The sequence below is a fragment of the Silurus meridionalis genome, chromosome 11 (genome assembly GCF_014805685.1).
Source record: "Silurus meridionalis isolate SWU-2019-XX chromosome 11, ASM1480568v1, whole genome shotgun sequence".
Classification (NCBI taxonomy): domain Eukaryota; kingdom Metazoa; phylum Chordata; class Actinopteri; order Siluriformes; family Siluridae; genus Silurus; species Silurus meridionalis.
Genome location: NC_060894.1, coordinates 2,680,448 through 2,701,275, shown reverse-complemented (window position 1 = coordinate 2,701,275; position 20,828 = coordinate 2,680,448). Strand labels below are relative to the sequence as shown.

The 20,828-nt window shown below is 40.2% G+C and overlaps 1 protein-coding gene across 2 annotated transcripts; it reads left to right on the top strand.

Annotated features, from left to right (window-relative positions):
• The first annotated feature begins 2,874 nt into the window (after positions 1–2,874).
• Positions 2,875–16,669, top strand: pigo (phosphatidylinositol glycan anchor biosynthesis, class O). 2 transcript variants are annotated; one of them, XM_046861945.1, is made up of 11 exons: positions 2,875–3,083; positions 4,974–5,458; positions 5,992–6,135; positions 6,481–6,604; positions 7,234–7,393; positions 7,980–8,159; positions 8,663–10,208; positions 10,286–10,489; positions 11,378–11,565; positions 11,743–11,813; positions 14,531–16,669. In XM_046861945.1, the coding sequence occupies exons 2-11, from the start codon at positions 4,975–4,977 to the stop codon at positions 14,658–14,660; spliced, it is 3,231 nt and encodes a 1,076-aa protein (XP_046717901.1). In that variant the 5' UTR covers positions 2,875–3,083; position 4,974; the 3' UTR covers positions 14,661–16,669. The 2 variants fall into 2 exon arrangements, with proteins under 2 accessions (XP_046717901.1, XP_046717900.1); XM_046861944.1 differs by having other exon boundaries at positions 7,977–8,159.
• Positions 16,670–20,828: the final 4,159 nt, after the last annotated feature.

The window sequence follows — 20,828 nt, the reverse complement described above, 5'->3', positions numbered from 1 at the left end:
GCCGATTGAATTTTCTATTCTCTCAACACACTTTTGGACAATTTTTCAAAAAAAAAAAAAAGAAATTTGTATATATATTTTTGTTTCTTCCTCTAAATGTTGTATCATATGATTGTAAGGTTCAGCATCAGTGTATGATACTTGATAATGCTTATAGGGTTCAGCATGCTCATAAGTCATTTGAATATAAGACGTATATAAAAATGATCTTATAAAAGATGAGATATAAGAGGAATAAAGCATTTTGGGACGTGGTTTTACAGTAAATGAATCGACTGGGAGAAGTACCTTCACATCTACGATGATTAGTTTCCCAGAGCTGCATGCCTCTGTGGTGGATTCTTTATTTATTTCTCATTATTGCAGCAAATTCTGGGAATTCTCAGAAGTTTTCAGCAATAAACTGGGATTTAACAAATTTGCCGGTTCGCCAATTACAGGGAACTTTAAATGTAGTTGGGAAAAAAAATCTCGCAGGATATTTTTTGGTGAAACAACCAGATATAATGCAATTTCAGTTGCATTTTTACCTGCATAATCATCAATCGCATGCACACTTACTGCAGGGTTGCTGAGGCCACGCCCCCTACATGCAGCATGCATTTCACCAACATCATTTTTTTAATCCTGCGCACAAAATAATAATAAAAAAAAAAGTCCATCTTGGGAACTATACATGTAAATGATATAAATATTACATAAATGTATGTTTAAAACAATTTAAAAAATTAGATTTTACATGACCAAACAAAATGTTTTTCATATATCAAATATAATTTTATTTGTCAGATACAGATACTTTTAACGACGGTCCGGCATAAAATAAAATAAGAATATATAAAGGTATAAACATTATATATATATATATATACACAGTACAGACCAAAATTTTGGACACACCTTCTCATTCAAAGAGTTTTTTTTATTTTCATGACTATGAAAATTGTAGATTCACACTAAAGGCATCAAAACTATGAATTAACACGTGGAATTATATATGGAATTATATACATAACAAAAAAGTGTGAAACAACTGAAAAATGTCATATTCTAGGTTCTTCAAAGTAGCCACCTTTTGCTTTGATTACTGCTTTGCACACTCTTGGCATTCTCTTGATGAGCTTCAAGAGGTAGTCACCTGAAATGGTCTTCCAACAGTCTTGAAGGAGTTCCCCGAGAGATGCTTGGCACTTGTTGGCCCTTTTGCCTTCACTCTGCGGTCCAGCTCACCCCTAAACCATCTCGATTGGGTTCAGGTCCGGTGACTGTGGAGGCCAGGTCATCTGGCGCAGCACCCCATCACTCTCCTTCTTGGTCAAATAGCCCTTGATGCCTTCAGTGTGACTCTACAATTTTCATAGTCATGAAAATAAAGAAGACTCTTTGAATGAGAAGGTGTGTCCAAACTTTTGGTCAGTACTGTATGTGTATATATATATATATATATATATGAGAGAAAAGGATGTAAATACAAAAAAAATGCTTATGGCAGTAAGCAGTGAAACAGTAAACAACAGTAAACAATTTAAGGTGGTTTTGATTGTCCATAAAGTCCACAGTTGAATATATGGTACAGTTTATATATTTCCTTAAACTTAAATGAATTCCCAAAAGATTCCTGGAAAGTTTCCAACTTGGAATATTTCCCCAGATGCTTTTTATTATAATTGTTAATCAACTTAAAATTACACAACTAAAGAAACTAAAGTAACATAAAATTGTAAAAATAAAATATCACCCATATGACACAGTGAGACAATTTAAAGTTGGAGCTTTGGAGTTGTTGGAGGTAGTGAGAGTATTCAGGTCTGATTTAAGTTTATAAACACACTTAAATTAATGTGTGTTTGGAAAATAAATAGGTTTATTCAAAAGAAAAAGAGTCGTAGCAACCAACAGGCTTCTTTATCTGACGAAGTGAAACTATGAGGGAAAAAAACTGGAACAGAAGGTGCAGAAATTCTTCCAGAACAAAGCAGAATAGATGAAGAACATCATCTCCCCATGGATTATCAATGCAGCCGTTCCAATCTCATTGTAAAACAGAGGTCTGATGACAAGAAGTGGATAAAAAAGGTTCATATTCTAGTTTTAAAAAGATGAACCTCAAAGAAACCTGAAATCTAAATGAGTTATTAAATTTCCCAATTTAACTTTCTGGAAATTTACTGGAAATTTTCCATCCCTTTGTGACCCTACTGATTATTAAAGAATCACAAGAAATAATTCCAAGAGTAAATTAACCCCCAGGCATCAGATGTGAGTCTGGAGGTCTGTAAACGGCTGTTTCTGTGTTTTTGTTTGTGTTTCTGTTGTTTGAAATACAAACACTGTGCAACTGTTCACCTTTAACGCCGGAATGCTATTTTGCAAACTAGAACCCGGAAGTGACTGAACTGCTACGCGGGTATTTGCGGAAGCATATAACGCGTGTGTTCACCCGTATTCCGGTTAAAACCCCGCCCGCTGCTTTGTGATTGGCTAGTTTGTATCGTGACGTATTACAACACGGAAGTCTTGCTTGTCTGTCACCATGGCAACCTATCGACACATTTGTTTCTGTTATTAATTGTAACGTCAATGTTGGAATAAATAATAAAACAATCATTTGTTTTTGTAATATATGTATTTTTTTTTTTTGAAAAATATATATTAATGATTTATTTATAGGTATTTTTTAAATAATTATTACATCACAGTTCAAAACAATTATAAACGTATAAATGCAATTGTAAACCTATTTTATATTTTAAAGTTGTCGAACTATATTATTAACATATTTTTATTTGTCATATTCTACAATTAATTTTGTTCAATTCTCGTCCGAAAGACTGCCCTGATGAGCGACCAATCAGATCGAAGAGGCGGGGCTTGCTGAATACAGGTAGGAAGAACAAATCTACGGTACTTGTGTCAATGTCGTTGGTCCGCGGAACTCATTTGGGTTTGGAAATTAACATGCGGCTCTGATCCGAGTGTCACTGCGGGGATTCGGAGGGTGAAACCGGATTACTTTCAGCTCGGACGGGATAAAGTGTGTGTTTTTCCCCCTAAAGATTAAAAAAGACAAGAAATTCTGCAAGGTCAGTATGAAGCGTGGAGCATCCAGAGGTTTCCTCTGAACACTGATGTGGAGAAGGGAGAAGGTCTGTCCAGATCACTGAGAGCTTCCTTGTGTTCAGGTTTTTTACTGAAACATGAATTAACATTAAACCCATTTATACCCTTTCATACCTACAATTACAGAAAGGGTGCTTTTTATGTATCTATGTATCTATCTATCTATCTATCTGTCTGTCTGTCTGTCTGTCTGTCTGTCTGTCTGTCTGTCTATTAATGTATGCATGTGTCTGTCTGTCTATTAATGTATGCATGTGTCTGTCTGTCTGTCTGTGTATTAATGTATGCATGTGTCTGTCTGTGTATTAATGTATGTGTCTGTCTGTCTGTCTGTCTGTCTGTCTGTTTGTTTGTCTGTGTATTAATGTATGCATCTGTCTGTTTGTCTGTCTGTGTATTAATGTGTGTGTCTGTCTGTCTGTCTGTTTGTCTGTGTATTAATGTATGCACATGTCTGTCTGTCTGTGTGTATTATTGTATGTACATGTCTGTCTGTCTGTCTGTCTGTCTGTGTGTATTATTGTATGTACATGTCTGTCTGTCTGTCTGTCTGTGTGTATTAATGTATGCACATGTCTGTCTGTCTGTCTGTCTGTGTGTATTATTGTATGCACATGTCTGTCTGTCTGTCTGTGTGTATTATTGTATGTACATGTTCGTCTGTCTGTCTGTCTGTCTGTCTGTGTGTATTAATGTATACATGTCTGTCTGTCTGTCTGTCTGTCTGTGTGTATTAATGTATGCACATGTCTGTCTGTCTGTCTATCTGTGTGTATTATTGTATGCACATGTCTGTCTGTCTGTGTGTATTAATGTATGCATGTCTGTCTGTTCGTCTGTCTGTCTGTCTGTGTGTATTAATGTATGCACATGTCTGTCTGTCTGTCTGTCTGTCTGTCTGTGTATTAATGTATGCACATGTCTGTCTGTCTGTCTGTCTGTCTGTCTGTGTATTAATGTATGCGTCTGTCTGTCTGTCTGTCTGTCTGTCTGTGTATTAATGTATGCATGTGTCTGTCTGTCTGTGTATCTAACTTGTTTATTTCACAAAACAAAATGGAAAGTAAATAAATAGAAGACAAAACTAAATTCTCTCTCTCCTTCTTAAATTCACTCACTCACTCACTCACTCACTCACTCACCCATTTAATTTAGAATCAAAGGGACTCTGTGAGAATGAAAGGGAAAGTTTATAGGACTGTGGTGAGACCTGAGATGATGTATGGTTTAGAGACAGTGGCATTGAGTAAAAGACAGGAGGTGGAGCTGGAGGTAGCAGAGCTGAACTATGGACAGGATTAGAAATAAGTTTATTGGAGGGATTAAACATGTAGGACGTTTTGGAGACAAGGTGAGAGGAGCGACTGAGACGGTTTGGACATGTGGTGAAGAGGGACATGGGGTATATCGGTAGAAGAATGTGGAGGATGAAGGAAAAGAGGAGGCCAAGAAGGAGGTTTATGGATGTGTTGAGGAAAGACATGCAGGTGGTTGGTGTGAAAGAGTCACACGTAGAGGACATGGTATGGAGACGGATGGTCCGCTGTGGCGCCCCCTAATGGGGGAGTAGGCAAAAGAAAAAGAAAAGTTCTGCATTTAAGTGCCTATAACTGGACCGTATTCCTCAACATTAATGGAAAGGACATGAGGATGGGTTCCTTTTTGAGTCTCAAGGTTTCTTCCTCTCTTTCAACCAGCTGCATTTAGTACTTTTAAAAGGAAAGATCGCAATAATAATAATTATAATTAATTTAAAGCATTCTGATACACTTTGTGTGTGTGTGTGTGTGTGTGTGGGTGTGTGTGTGTGTGTGTGTGTGTGTGTGTGATGGGTAAATGATTTCCTCTGACAGAATGAAGAGTTTTCCCGTGATGGCTCTGCTCCTGTGGCTGTGTTGTGTGTTTTATGTTGGTATTTTCCTGTTCGTGGGCGGTTTCCTGTTGGTGCGTTTGGAGGTCAACAGGACGAGCACCTGCGAGGACGTCTTGCCTCCATCTTCTGACGGTACATCACCAGACTTCTGCTCTGAACACCCTCGCGTACGCAGAGCCGTCATCCTCATCATCGACGCCCTGAAAGCCGATTTCGCTCGTTACGACCCGGGAAACCCGTCCCCCAGAGCGTTCGAGAACAAGCTGCCGGTCCTGGGAGAGATGGTGGCGTCTCGGGGGTCGCACTCCAGGCTGTACACGTTTAGAGCCGATCCTCCGACCACCACAATGCAGAGGATTAAGGGCTTCACCACCGGATCTCTACCCACCTTTATAGACGTGGGGAACAACTTTGCCTCGAGCGCCGTGTTAGAGGACAACCTGATCCATCAACTCGGTCAAGCAGGTTAGTGCAAAGTTTGTGCTTTATGAACATCCCATTCCACATTTAGTCCCAGTTACAAGAACCTTCACTCTTCTGGGAAGATGTTCCACTGGATTTTGGAGTGTGCTTCTGGAGATTCATTCAACCACAAAGCTGTTAGTAAAGGTACTGATGTAGGTTTCAATTACCAAAATTGTTTAAAAGTATTTCAGGTCTAAAGCAGGAGATCTTCTATATCTTCCAACCCCCAAGTAAAGCATATCTTCATGGAGCTGGCTTAGTGCACAGGTGCATAGTCATGCTGGTCCAGGTTTGGGTCTCCTAGTTCAAAGTGAAGGCAAAATTACATGCTCCTGCATCCAACTGTCTGCCTCCAACTGTTTGGAGAAGAAGCACATATGGCTGGGAAAAAAAAAAAAAAAAAAAAGTCAGGTGTCCCAATTATTTTGGCCATACCATATAATTTGCAGTAGCATTTTATTCCATTAAAAATTAAACAGAAGTCATGATTGAGATTTGATCAGACTGACGTTTCTCTCTCTGTGTGTCTAAAGGGAAACGAGTGGTCTTCATGGGAGACGACACGTGGGTCAGTTTGTTCCCCAAGAAGTTCCACCGCTCGCTGCCGTTCCCCTCCTTCAACGTCAAAGATCTGCACACCGTGGACAACGGAATCCTCCAGAACATCTTTCCTATTAGTAAGTACCTGTGGTACCTGTGTGGTTTCACACACAGTTTTGTCTCAGGACATGTTCTCTACTCACACACAGGTTCAAGTAGACTCTCATAAAGAATCTTCAGGTGAAAGTCACGTGGATGCTTTCAAAAATTATTATTATTATTATTTTTTATTACTACTTTACAACTTATTTCATTCAAATATTTCGCTTTTTTTCCCCATTACTTTTTTATTTTCAAAATGATTTACAATTTATTTTTGCTTTTTTTATTGAAGTTGACTAAATACATTTAAATAAAGACAATTGAATCATGAATGAATAATGTTAAATTCTATAAGAAATATAAAACTCACGTGCTCACAGTGGATGGAGATGACTGGGACGTGCTCATCGCTCACTTCCTGGGTGTGGATCACTGCGGTCACCGATTCGGGCCGGACCACCCTGCCATGGCGGAGAAGCTCACGCAGATGGACGGAGTTATCAGGCGAGTGCTTACAAATCATTCAAAGATTTCCGTTACATCAGAGAGAGAGATTAGTGGTGCAGCTGTAGAGGATGGAGGAATCAGTAGCAGAAGATAGAGGGATCAGTGGTGTAGTGGTAGAGAATGGAGGGATCATTGTAAGAGTGGTAGAGGATGGAGAGATCAGTGGAAGAGTGGTAGAGGATGTAGGGATCAGTAGTAGAAAATGGAAGGATTAGTGGTAGAGGATGGAGGGATCAGTGGAAGAGTTGTAGAGGATGGAGAGATCAGTGGTAGAGGATGTAGGGATCAGTAGTAGAAGATGGAAGGATTAGTGGTATAGTGGTAGAGGATGGAGTGATCAGTGGAAGAGTGGTAAAGGATGGAGAAATCAGTGGAAAAGCAGTAGAGGATGGAGGGATCAGTGTAAGAGTGGTAGAGGATGAAGGGATCAGTTGAAGATGATGGAGGGATCAGTGTAATTGTGGTACAGGATGGAGAGATCAGTGTAAGAGTAGTATAGGATGGAGGGATCAGTGTAAGAGTGGTAGAGAATGAATGGATCAGTAGTAGAGAATGGAGGGATCAGTGGAAGTGTGGTACAGGATGGAGAGATCAGTGGTAGATCAGTGCTGTATGTCTGATCTCAGGTCAGTGATAAAGCAGCTGCAGAACGACACTCTGTTGGTGGTGATGGGGGATCACGGGATGACCGACACCGGAGATCACGGAGGAGAAAGTGAAAAGGAAACGGATGCTGCTCTGTTTCTCTACAGCGGCTCTCCTCTGTTTCCAGCTCCTGATGCTCAGGCGAGTTACTACAGCACATCCAAGAATGTGCTCACCACCTTTACTCAACTCTCAGCTCCCGGGCCGTGCACAGGCAAATTAAAGGGGCAGTGGCCCAAAAAAGGGGCACTAGGGGGGTGTATGTGGGGGGTGTGATTGTTAATACAAACGATCATCTTTCATGAAGTGCAATGACACATTATTTCTAAGAATGTGGATATTTTGTACAAGTTTTTAGCACTTTTAGAAGACCAAGAGCAAATTATTACCAACAAAAATACAAAAACAAATGACCAAATTACTAATTCGGCACTGACTGTAATGTGGACTGTAATGCATCTACCTGTTAATGCATCTACCTTCAGGAACTTTCACCTTCACTTTCCAGAATGCACACGGATTGTGAGTGATGCTGAGAGGTCGGGAAATCACGGAGCGGATTAGTAAAGTAGAGGGCAGATGATAAGGGGGAAAGGGGCAGTGGTTCTAGCCACCGGGTCGACCCCCCTGTGCACGGCCCTACTCAGATCGCATCTTCAGTCTCTGACCATACCCTGTATAAATGATGAGTTTGGTGAGATATTTTCCATTGGTATGAATTCAGCAGGTTGAGCCAGAAGTGGTGCCTCAGACGGATTTAGTGCCTACCTTGGCCTTGCTTCTGGGAGTTCCCATCCCTTACAGCAGCTTGGGGCAGGTGATGCTCCCCTTTTTCCCCAGAAACAGTCTGCTGGATGCACCTGTGGTTCTCAGCCAGGTGGAGGCGCTGTGGATCAACGTCAAACAGGTGAGTGGGACGAAACTGTAGATAAGCTGAAACAAAGCTTTTTTTTTTGTTGATAAGATAGAATTATACATACTTAGTATGTACTCATAAGGTAAATATTGACTTTAATATTGAAATGAAAGCTCTTGACTGGCCTGCTAAAGAGCTCTGATCCAAACCCTATTAAACACCTTTGAGATGAATTCAAAGGTCTCCTCACATCAGCTACATCAAACCGATCTTATAACATTTTCCCTTAGAGTACATTATTTTACTCAATAATAATACAGTTTTGTTTTATTTTGTTAGGCTTAGGTTACAACGGGAGTCCATGATACTGTAAATAAGCAGTTGGACAGAGTCAATAAATAAAGCATAAATATTAATATTATTATTATTAATACCTGCGATTTGCAGCTGAACTTAAAGAATATGAAGATCTTTGATTAGATTCAACAATTTGACAGGATACTTTAACAGGATCTTGATGGCCTTCATGTCTGTTAATCACCTTTTCTGGACAGGTGCATCGGTTTTTGGAGACCTACTCCAGCATGGCCAAAGACATTCCAGCAGACAGTTTGTCTCAACTGCGAGCAAAGTTCTCCAAAATCTCCTCCAAATACATGAGCTCGATACACGAAGGAGTTCCTCCTCCCTCTGAACTGGTGGCCTCCATGCAGGAATACCTAAGCTCCGTTCGAGAGATCTGTCGTGCCTCCTGGGCTCGTTTCCACCCTCTTAAAATGGCAGTGGGGCTGCTAGTCCTGGGGTTCGGGTGCATTTTGTGCTATGTTATCTCAGAACTCTCTGCTGTGGTTCTCCAGGGTGGCATGTTGAAGACGCCGGTGCTTGCAGGGCTCCTGGTCGGGGGAGCGGTAGGCATGGGTCAAATATTAATGTTGGGGTATGTGGAAGTCTCGTGGTGTTTGGGAGCCGCTGTGTTGTTTTCTGAGGCTTTATTTCTTTGGAGGGCTCGGAGGGCAAGTCCTCGCAGTCGACCGTCTCACTGGCGCCTTTTAACTCCTCCACTGCTCGTCCTCCTCCTGCGCTGCGCCTCCTTGCTTTCGGACAGCTATGTGATCTCTGAGGGACGTGTGGTCACGTTCTTACTGTTTAGCCTTAGTCTGTACATTCCACTTCAGCTCAACTGGAATGGACTTTTGGTGCCTGCAGCTTCTGCTGATACTCAGAAACCTCCCGGACTTCTTGCCCCTTCATTGCTGCCCTCGGTTGTCCGGCGCGAGAGCAGCACTTTGCTTGTTTGCACAGGCATCTTAGTGGCATGCCTCTACCTTTCTCTGTCATTCCACAATTGTCGTGAAGAACAGGGAGCCTGCCAGCCTTCAGCGTTCTTGACGCCACTCTCACGGGTTCAGGATAGTCGTCTGCGCAACTTGCACTATGTTCTGTCTCTGGCATCGCTTTCCGCGTGGGCGTTCCTGCTACACCGTTGGTTACGTCACTACGGGAACCTGAACTGCACAGGAGTCGTCGTGTTTACAGCTCGCTGCCTGCTTCCTCTTGCCTCTGTCTGCACCGGACTGCACTGGGCTGTCAGCGCAACTCCAGAAGACACCTTTAGGAACCTGGCAGAGCTGATTAGCTTAGCGCATGTGATTCTTCCACGGATTGTCTTCGGTCTTCTAGGCCTCGGGATTTTGCTCTTGTGGCTGGACCCGCTTACTGTGTTCCTAAAGACACGAGCACCTTTAACGTCTCGGGGTGCCTCCATGCCTCTGCCGAGGTACCGGGCTAGCACCGGAATCAGCCCTCAAGCTGAGCTGCACCATCTTATACCGCAGTTATATCAGCGGATCCGCCACTCCCTTGATGATGAAGGAGACAAGGGGACAGATCAAGATGGACGGCCAGCGGTAGAGGCCTACGGACTGGGAACCGTCTATTCCGCACCCCTGGTCTTGCTATGTGGTCTGATGGGTCTTGGGATGCTGCTGCTACACTCCGAAGGCATGGCGCTAGCCTTCTTGCTGCTCCAGCTACAGGCTGCGGCTCTACTCCATCTTCATGCGTCCTCCAGCAATCTTTCCAGCCAACAGAATCACTCCAGTAAGTTTTAATTTGTTACCTGAGGTACCATATTTAAAAAAATGGAAACACTGATTACTTGTTGCAACTTTTATCAGGTGTCTTCAGTGTCCCCTGGGCGCCGGTGGTTCTGTGGTCTCTGGCTGCCTCGCAGTTTTTTCACGCCACAGGTCACCTCCCTACATTCCCGTCCATCCAATGGGGTGCTGCGTTTGTGGGTTTCCCTCAAGGACACACAGGGACCGCACTGCCTGCCTTGCTGGTCACCCTCAACACCTTTTCCTCACACATCCTGTTTGCCCGTAAGTTTGCCCACAAGTTTATTCCTCTTTCACCACAGCAATTTCTTGATTTGATAGTCCTTTTCCTTTTACAAAAAGACATGTATTAGCATAATTTTCCCTGATGTCTATGGTGGTGATGTCTGTGGAAGGTTCTAGTATTTACTAGGGATGCACCGAAATGAAAATTCTGGGCCGAAACCGAAACACCGAAAGAAATTATGCCAATTATTATTACCATTGCATTTATGTCTATGACTGTGTACTAAACTTACTAAAATCAAGGCATTTCAATTGCATAAATTATTATTAAAGTTTCAAATAATAAATAAATTACAAATTATGAAAATATTTATTTATAGCACATTGCAACAATGCACAGGATAAAATAAATTAAAATTCAAACTTAAATGTTTAACTTAAATGCACTCATGTGTACATTAAATAATAATGTACAGGCCCTCTGGCCTGCTGAAAGGTTGTACAATTAAATATGTTCTTTCATAAAAACAAAGTGTATTCAGAACAAGTGCAACTGCTTAAAGATACAACAATACAACAGCGATTGGGATGTTTGGATTTCAGGTGATAAATTAAACCCGACATGGAGAAAGTCTTTGCAGAAGAAATTTCGGCATTACATGTTTTGCAAATCGCTATCCGTGGGTCTTTCTCAGATATACTGAAATACGTCCACACCGCAGACATGTTGTTTCAGACATGCACGTGCGGGCCGCGGTTTCTGTTAGCGTCATCACAACAAACTGTTTCGGCCGTGTTTTTTCGGTGATCAAAGTCTTTCGGTGGCCGAATATTCGGTGCATCTCTAGTATTTACCTACAAATTTCTGCCTAATATTTGGAGTAAAAATATGCTCATTTGTGTACATGTCTACATAATATCATTTAGTCGGCTGCCCGTTGCTGCTCTTCTGGCCCTTGGTGCGCGAGCTGCGTGGGTCCCGGACCAGCCAGACGTGTGGAGATGATAACGGCGACGAGGTCATCATGGAGATGAGACTGAGAGAAAACCCACAACAGTTCAGTTCCGCTTTACTGCAGCTCACAGCACGCTACCTGTTCGTTAACGGAGCACAGGTACACACCCACACACACCGTTTTGTCTTGGGTTTGCATTGTCTAGTCTTTACTTTTGTGTTCTGAAACGATATGCACTCTAGTTAGAGTATTTAATTACAGAAGCTTGTTTGCTTTTGTACGTATTGTTAAAACAAATGTTTACCTCTTACCCCGCCTTTCTGGTTTCGTGTGCAGGTTTTGGCGTCGGTTTGTGCTGCTGCTATTCTCAGGAGACACCTTATGGTGTGGAAAGTGTTTGCACCCAAGTAAGTGGCACGTGCACACACACACACACACTCTTTTCACACCTGTTTACACACAAATTCAATCTGCATACTGTACCAGAGTGGAACAAAAATTAGCCAAGTACATTGATGTTTCATTCATGAGCAATTTCTATTTAAAAGAATCTTTTTACTGAGATTTTGACTGAGTCATGACTGAGATTCCTGTAGCATTCTGTGTCAATCAGTGAACCATTTAGTCCCAATTCTCATTTATTCAGAGGATCAGTGTTTGAATTAGTAAATACAGTAATTAGACGACAACAACAAGGATTCACTTCTTTCTTGTGTGGTGGATCAGTAAAAATTGGGAGTCTTGGACTGGAAAACAGTCAAAAAACACTAATAAACTAAATTTTAAAAAGTGGGGGAAAAATGGGACCAGTGTACAGAGGACAAGCTTTTAACCTTAACCAACCCAACAAGCTACGTCAAGCCAACCCAGCCACTCCGAATCCAGACACCACCTGCTAAATGGAGAAGAACCCCCAACATGTGACCACTACAAAACACACAAAACTGACCTTATATATTTCTCTTACATGGTATGGTACATAATCGCAGATGAAACATTTGATATGTTTTTTTATTTTTTATTTTTAATTGAGAATATAATATTGATTTATAAGATTTGCAAGTAATTGCATTCGTTTTTTTGATATTTTGCACAGTGTTCCAACTTTTTTGGAACTGGGGTTGTACTTCAAAGCAACCCAACAGTGATTGAGTCGGTCATGGAAGAGATTGACTTTACCATGGATTTTAATCTTTAAACCAATCAATCATGACAGGGATTCACTTTCATTTCATTAAGCGGTCAGAGTTTGATTTTTGTTGTGACAAGAGAAGATCCTCTCTGTTCCTCTCTTATTCAGTAAATCTCAAGTCAAGTCAAGTCAAGTCAAGAAGCTTTTATTGTCATTTCAACCATATATAGCTGATGAAGTATACAGTGAAATGAAACAACGTTTCTCCTGAACCCAGGTGCTACATAAAACAACATAAAGCAACAGTCACAGTACAGAAGAACACAGGGCCAGGAACTAAGATCCTCGCCACATAAAGTGCATGTGTGCAACTGGTGCAAACAGTGCAAAAGACAACACAAGACAGTGCAAAAGACAACACAGGACAGTGCAGGACAATACAAAAATACACAAAATATAAAAATAAAAGCAGCAGTAGCTCCGCCAGTAAAAACCTGTCGTGACAGGATAAGGTGCACAGTAGCAGAAATGTAAACAATTATAAACAGAATTTTGCAATCCTATAATAGTGTAAAAAAAATATGGTAGCAGCAATCAAGATAAAGTGAACAGTGACCAATGGATTCACAGAATAATGTGCAAATAGAGCAAGTCCCGGAGATCAGCAACAAACGGCATGTAAACATTATGCTATAATGAGAGGTGTGAATGGTGCTGAGACCTGGGTGTGTGAAGTGTATGTGTGTTGAGTCCGGTTGTGCAGATCAGTCACACAGTTGTGTGTAAGTGTGTGTGTGTGTGTGTGTGTGTGTGTGTGTGTGTGTGTGTGTGTGTGTGAGAGAGAGAGTTCAGTCCAGATGTTTGTTCAGGAGCCTGACGGCTTGCGGGAAAAACTGTTACACAGTCTTGTTGTTGCGGCCCGAATGCTTCGGAACCGTTTTCCTGATGGTAGGAGGGTGAAGTATGTGTGTGACGGGTGTGTGTGGTCGTCCACAATGCTGTTTGCTTTGCGGATGCAGTGTGTGGTGTAAATGTCCATGATAGAGGGGAGAGAGACTCCGATGATCTTCTCAGCTGTTCTCACTACCCTCTGTAGGGTCTTGCGATCCGAGACGGTGCAATTCCCAAACCAGGCAGTGATGCAGCTGCTCACGATGCTCTCGATGGTCCCTCTGTAGAACATGGTCAGAATGGGGGGAGGGAGATGGGCTTTCCTCAGCCTTCTCAGGAAGTAGAGACGCTGCTGGATCTGTGATCCTTTAGACAGGACTGAGTCGCTGTTCTGTCATTTAGGGATTAAATCTGCAAATCTTTCAGTTTATGACTGAGTTTTGTTCCAATGTTGTTCAATTGCTCTATTGTCTATAAAATATCATACATTTTCCTTTATATTAGGTGTGCATATGTTTAAAAAAAAAATTATAATAACATTTAAAAAATTACTACGTTAGAATGATACTAATTGTGTTCATGTACTGCAATACACTTGATGGCACTGAGGTGTGTTACAGGTAAGGGCTGGCACAGGTTTCCTGTTATGGTGTTACATTTTTTAATGACAGCTTTCCTTAAATTATAATCCTATTCCTGAAATAAAAATATCCCAATACACTGCCCTGCCTTGGTATCGCAACCCCTGTATCGCGATACGTATCTTATCGTACCAGTTTCTTGCCCTGAACCGACCCGACGATCACGTCAATGCAATTGAATGAGTTTGAAATGGAATAAAACGAATGCTTTAACTCTTATGCAACATTTAAGGAAGTTTGAGGAGGTTTCGGATGCGAGCAGGTGGGTCACACGGCTATTTAATATCCCTTTCTGCTGGCTTCTTTCATCGCCAGCTTTATTTACCGAAAGAAGAAACCACATGGTTGCTTTCGTGCTTTCTTTCAGCTAATGTTCCAAATCTTTTTTAGAGTTTGCTCAAATGAAGGAAATGACCTGGTGTTTTTTTTTGTGTGTTTGTGTGTGTGTGTGTGTGTGCAGGCTGATGTTCGAGGCCAGCGCCTTTATCGTAGGCAGCATGTTTGCTCTCATCGGGGTCGCGCTGGTCATGAGGGTCGACACTGCCGTGGCTCGCTTATTTCAAAGACTCCTTCCGGAGAGTTCCAGGTAGTACCACCTACTGTGTTCCTCCTACAGTTTTATCCATCATCCATCCATCTGTCCAGCCATCTGTCCATCCGACAGGCCGCACACCACTGCCAGCACCATGGACGGAAAGGACAATGGAGGAAAACAGGCCTCAAAATGGTCTTGCAGAAATGGACTTCTGCTCTTAACACACACACACTAACACACACACTCTGAGCCATCTGACATAACTGCTGCCTTGATAGTTGGGGAAAACCCAAGGTGTGTAAGAGAGCTGTTGAGAAAGATGTTTTGTTTTTTTGGAACTGCTGTATACAGGTTTTTTTTTTACTGAAGGGCTTTTGTATTAGAAACTCTCTTACACACACACACACACACACACACACACACACATATACAAGCACATTCTGATAGCTGCTATGAGGAAACCTTGGAGGAACTCAGTCTATCCGGCGAACATGCTCCAATTTTACCCAGAATGCTGTATTGCCCTTGTTTGACCTCTACCTGAAAAAAATGCTTTAATCCATTAATCTGTTCAGCCTTTTCACTTCTTCTTTAAACAGCTTTGGAAGCTTCAGCTTCCATCAGTAATGTCCTCCTGCTCGTCATCTTGTAGATCGCGAAACAGCTACAGTACGCTGAATTATCGCTGTAACTCTGGAGTTTCTTTCGGCTTTTTGTTTTTTCGGGAGGCAAAAGCACAATTCAGTCATTAAACACTATAAGGACAAAAGTTTGTGGACACCTGACGATGATTCGTACGTAGATTTTAAACATCCCATTCCACATTCAGTCCCCGTTTCCTTTTATAAGAACCTCCACTCTTCTGGGAAGATGTTCCACTAGATTCTGGAGTCTCAGAGAGATTTGTGGCTCGTTCACCCACAGGAGTGATCCAATTCATTCCGATAGGGTTGGAGCTCTATCGCAGGAGATCCTCCACTCCAACCCATGTAATGCAGATCTTCGTGGAGGGTACAGGGGTCTTGTCATGCTGGAACAAGTTGCTATGGGTCTCCTGGATCAATTGAAGGAAAATTCCATGCTACTTCACCCAAAGACGTCAGATATGGGTGAAAAAGTCAGGTGTCCCAATAAGGTTTTTTTTTCAGCAAATTCATTGTTCTCACATTTCTTAACGAGTGACAATTGCTTTCCTTCCGTCTTGGACTTTCTGCTAACGTTCATGTGAGGTCGGATCCTACGGATGTCCTAAGAAGACATGCATTGTAATTTTTTTTCGTTCTTATTTTCTCGTGGTCACACCTTAATTTTCCTGCCATAACAAAAGTCGTCTCATTATCACGACTTGACATAAAAGTATTTTTCTCGATATTACGATTTAATTATCGCGTAATCTCGACATTAGTTTTCTCGTCGATTCGACCCGGTTTTCTCAAACGTAATTCTATCGCAAGGATATCTTGCATATCGTGAACGTTTCCGGTGTATATGACGGAGTCTGCGTCGTATTAACGAGACAATAACTTTTGTTATAGCGAGAAAATTAAGTCCCGATCACAAGACAATTATTCGAATCTATGGCCTCTTAGGACTTTCTATGAATCCAATAACTTACATGCCATTATTTATTTATTACCATCAACCAAACTCGGCATGTCTGCAGTCAGCACAGGTCAGAGGTCACTAGTTTTCCTGTCAGAGTTAGCAATGTCGCTAGATTTCGTTGGTATCAATGTTTGTTTTGTATTGATTTTGTACTGATGTTTATATTTGTGATTTTTTTTTTTATATTACGTGTTTGTGTGTTTTTTTTTTTTTTTTCTTTTTTTTTCCGGTATGATGAGATATAAACGGTTGAGGGCAACTTAAGATTAGCCATAACACAACACAATGCATTAGTGTTTGTGTGTGTTTACTGTATTTTGTCTTAATGAATGGAAGCTGGTTGATTTTTTTTAATACTCTGACTGAAATGTGAACTAAATTTTTGAAAATTGTCCTTCTATTAAATTTACTGGAAATGAGGGGAGATGTTGATTAAAATTTTATACTTTGAAAATGAAATTGTGTGTGTGTGTGTGTGTGTGTGTGTGTGTGTGTGTGTGTGTGTGTGTGTGTGTGTGTGTTTTTGTGAAGAAAGCAGCCATAAAAAAGAGCACAAGACCAAAGATGATAGACAACATAGACAGTTTAAATGCAATAAAAGTAATTGAGCACTGGATAGTGTGGTATATTAGTACCCATAATGCACCATCCACTTCTTTCAACTAAAAATGTCCCGTTCATGATAAAAAACTGTAGTGGACAACATTGATATTATTGAGAAATTAAAATTTTATGTTAAAGACAAACTAAAATCTACCTAAGGAAACACTAAAAGCTACTGTGGTTGCATTTTATACTAAACCCGTATGTACACTATAGTGAATAGTATCTTCCGAATGTATTCCATGCAGAATACCTGGGGCAAAACAAACTCGAAATCAGTGACAAAGAAACAAGATGGTGAAAGGAAGTCTCTTCTTAAGTGTGAGTGGTCAGTAACTTGGAGATTTGGAAGCTGCATGTTGCTGGAAACTTGAGTTTGCCGCTGTCTAAGTTATAACTTTAATGTAGGTGTTCAAGAGTGTGAAGTGTCCTATAATGAACCAGCTTTCCATCCAGAGTGAAGTCTCCTGATGTTCTCTCAAATATATAATATTCTTACCATTCTTACCATTTGAAAACATTTGGTGCATCATGAAGCAAAAAATACAACAAAGAACACCCAGAACTGTTGAGCAGCTTGAATCCTGTATCAGACACATATGGTACAACATTCCTTTCTCAAAACTTCAGCAACTGGTCTTCTCAGTTCCCAAATGTATACAGACAGAAGACATGATGCGACACAATAGTAAATATGGTCCTGTCCTAATGTTTTTGAGATGCGTTGCAGCCAAATCAAATTCAAAATGGCCTTATTTTAAAAACATTTTATGTGTTTTTTAGTTTTTGCAGTGTCTGAACTTTTGGGAAATTGGGATTGTATTTTGGGAATTGGCATCAACACTGGTTCTCTAGGTTGCAGGTTTAGGATTCCATCTTGTAAAAACATTGTTGAGAGGAATTATCGCACAATTTCTTCCTTTTACTACACGTAAAACAAACCGGGAAAAAAATAAACACTAGTATGCATGTTCACACATCTACTTAATGAAGATCATGATGATGGTGTAAATATAAGCTTTCAACATCATTTTAGGATTAAACTGAATCCTGACTCAGAATAGAGTAAAATAACTTGTTCCATTGCATTTACTAGGTGAACAAATTGTGCAATTGCATGAATCAGAGAATAATCTGAATGAAACATTTAACCGTTTCAAATCTATCAGCTCCATTCAAATGAATGAATCTTTAAACAAACTGAATGTAATTTATTAACTCATTCAAATGAATGATCTGATTTCTTTTATATAAAAACCATTTCATGGCCCTGCTTGATTAGGAAATTGGTTTCCAGGGGAATTCCACAGGAAACAATGTAGAAGGTCTATCACTGTAATGTATCACAAAATTCAGTTCTTGAACATCAGCAGGTAGATTATTATCTCACACATGATGTACAATAGTGGTCCTGATTTCCTTCACCAGAAATGTTGCATATTCTAAATTTCAGGTTAAGTGTGTTGCTCAAGGACACAATGACACCACTAAATTCCCATTGTATCTGATCTCTGAGAAAAAAGTGGAGTCATTTCTGTGGAATATTTGACATTGTGGTTACATAATGTTACTGTGTAACTACTAAACAGGGACATTTGACTAAAAGCATGTAGTTGAGTTAAAGTAGATCCACTCAGTAAAATGTGACTCCAGTACAAGTAAAATTGCTCCCTTTAAAATTTCACTTGCGTAAAAGTACAAAAGTGTTTGCCTTCAAATGTACAACAAAACAATTGGATAAAGTATTATATTTTTTTCCTTACACTCCATCACTGAACATAAAAGCAATGAAATCGACATTTACAGTGTGATAAATATTTATAAATGGATGATGATTTCTCAGGGTCAGAGGTGGGAAGTAATGAAGTACAAATACTTTGTCAATGTACTTAATTAGTGTTCTCTGGTATCAGTATTTTACGTCACTATTTATTTAACTTTTTACTTTTACTCATTAAATCTTGACACAAATATCTGTACTTTCTACTTCTTACATTTTCGAAACAGACTCGTTACTTCAGTTTTAATATTCATTTGGTGAAAATGTCAATATTTTTTCTTTTCACTTCACTTTTTCCATCCACTACTGCATTATTTCCTGGCTCTCACACACCACAGACGTGGACTAGTTTATAAGGATAACAATGAGCAGGCAGAAGGCAACAAGAAGTCTGGGGGTAACGTGGATGAGACAGAGGGAGTCAGTGATGTAAACATGACTGAGAACAGAAACATTCCTGATCACCTGATCATCATCATCTTTTCTCTGCTTGTGTTCTATATGGTGGATGTTCAGCCTGGATACATTCATTAGGTAACAACATTTGAAATTTGTTTTGTATTAATTTGTTTATTAAGGCTGTCAAAATTCAATGGCAAATTCATTTTAACGGCACTTACTGTTTGACCATTTAGTTCATGTTGTGGAGGTTCATGATGCCACTTGATATTATGATATTGTTTGATTTTAAATCAAGAATCAATTGCCAATGTGTAGTAATGCAGCACTGTACTAATGCAACATTCATGTGAACAGGCACTAGAGGATGTTTGTGTATAAAAAGCATTGGGACTCCAGACTTCTGAAGATCAAAGTTCATAAAGTTCATAGAGAACTGAAGATCAAAGTTCATAAAAGAGGCCCAAGGAACCTTCAAGATTTAAAGACCATTTGTGTGAAAGTATGGGCCAGAATCCCTCCTGAGCAATGCAGATGACTGGTCTCTCCATACAAGAGGCATCTAGAAGCTGTAATCACCAACAAAGGCTTTTCTACAAAGTATTAAATAAAGTGTGTTCAATACTTATTCCCTGTGTCATTTCACTTTATTTATTATGACTCAATTTGTATACTTAAATGTTCTGATTTCTTTGTATGAATTCAATATTTGGCTTGATGGCTACATCTGGTGGAAATTTTGTGTCAATAGCCCACTTAGAAATCCCCTTACTGATAAAAATGCTGATGTGTCAAATACTTATTTTCCCCGCTGTATATTTGGTTCTTCTCCTGACTGTTATCACAAATTTGGAGGCACACAATTGTATAGGGTGTTTATTTTCAAACCTATTCCAGCACGACAATATCTCTGTGCACAGAGCCAGCTCAGTGAAGATATGCTTTACATGGGTTGGAGTAAAAGATCTTCTCACCTACATCACTACCTGACTTTACTAACACCCTTGCGGCTAAATGAGCACAAATCGCCTCAAAATCTAGTGAAACAACTGTCCAGATGAATGGAGTATAATATGGGATGTTCAACAAGCTCATAGAAACTTGTGTTTAAGTGTCATACTGTATATCTAAAGAAGGAGGTATCAAAAAACAATTAAAGTTCTGGAAATCAGGGTTTGGTTCCTAAAAAACATGTGTGGTAGCATTATTTAAAAAAAATTATAAAATAGAAAGAATATCAAAAAGCACAACCTCGAAATATCTGTAACTGGGTCAAAAGTGTAATAATCATAGAAACTAATGTCCAAATTCCATGTTGCTGAATGCTGTAAGTTTGTACAAGAGGCTTTATTGGATTCTTAATTCTTATTTCCTGTAGCATAGGAAATCTGTCTATGAGGCCACAAGTGAAATGTGGAAATGATGCAATATGGCTTCATAATTTATATCAGAGGAAATACAGATCATTCATGCTGTTTCATGTTGTTTTTTGTTTATTAAAATAGAGATTTGTTTCCATTGTATAAAGTTGATGAATGTTTGCACATGCATGGATGAAACTGACTAGAAGGTTATTTAGCTTGCCTCGATGCATCGTGTGTTCGAGGCGGTTAAAGGTAACAGGATATTGTGTGTAGCAGAAATGGTTTCTCTGGACAAGAGATGACAAGCCCACCTGGCAGGTAGTACCTTTCCTTCCTGGCAGATCCTGGCAGCACGTTTGTGATTTTTTTTTTCAAAGCTGGCTGCTATCCAAAGAAAAACAAAGAACTAAAAACCCTCAAAATACCCTAATCTTTGCCAACTGGATTCCTGCCAATTCCACAGGTTAATCAA

What these genes read in the sequence shown, in the direction of transcription:
- pigo (XM_046861944.1), top strand. Translation starts at nt 4,975, where the DNA reads ATGAAGAGTTTTCCCGTGATGGCTCTGCTCCTGTGGCTGTGTTGTGTG. An exon ending in CCAGAACATCTTTCCTATTA is followed by an intron (nt 6,136 to 6,480) that starts GTAAGTACCTGT and finishes ACGTGCTCACAG; the next exon opens with TGGATGGAGATGACTGGGAC. An exon ending in CAGCCAACAGAATCACTCCA is followed by an intron (nt 10,209 to 10,285) that starts GTAAGTTTTAAT and finishes AACTTTTATCAG; the next exon opens with GTGTCTTCAGTGTCCCCTGG.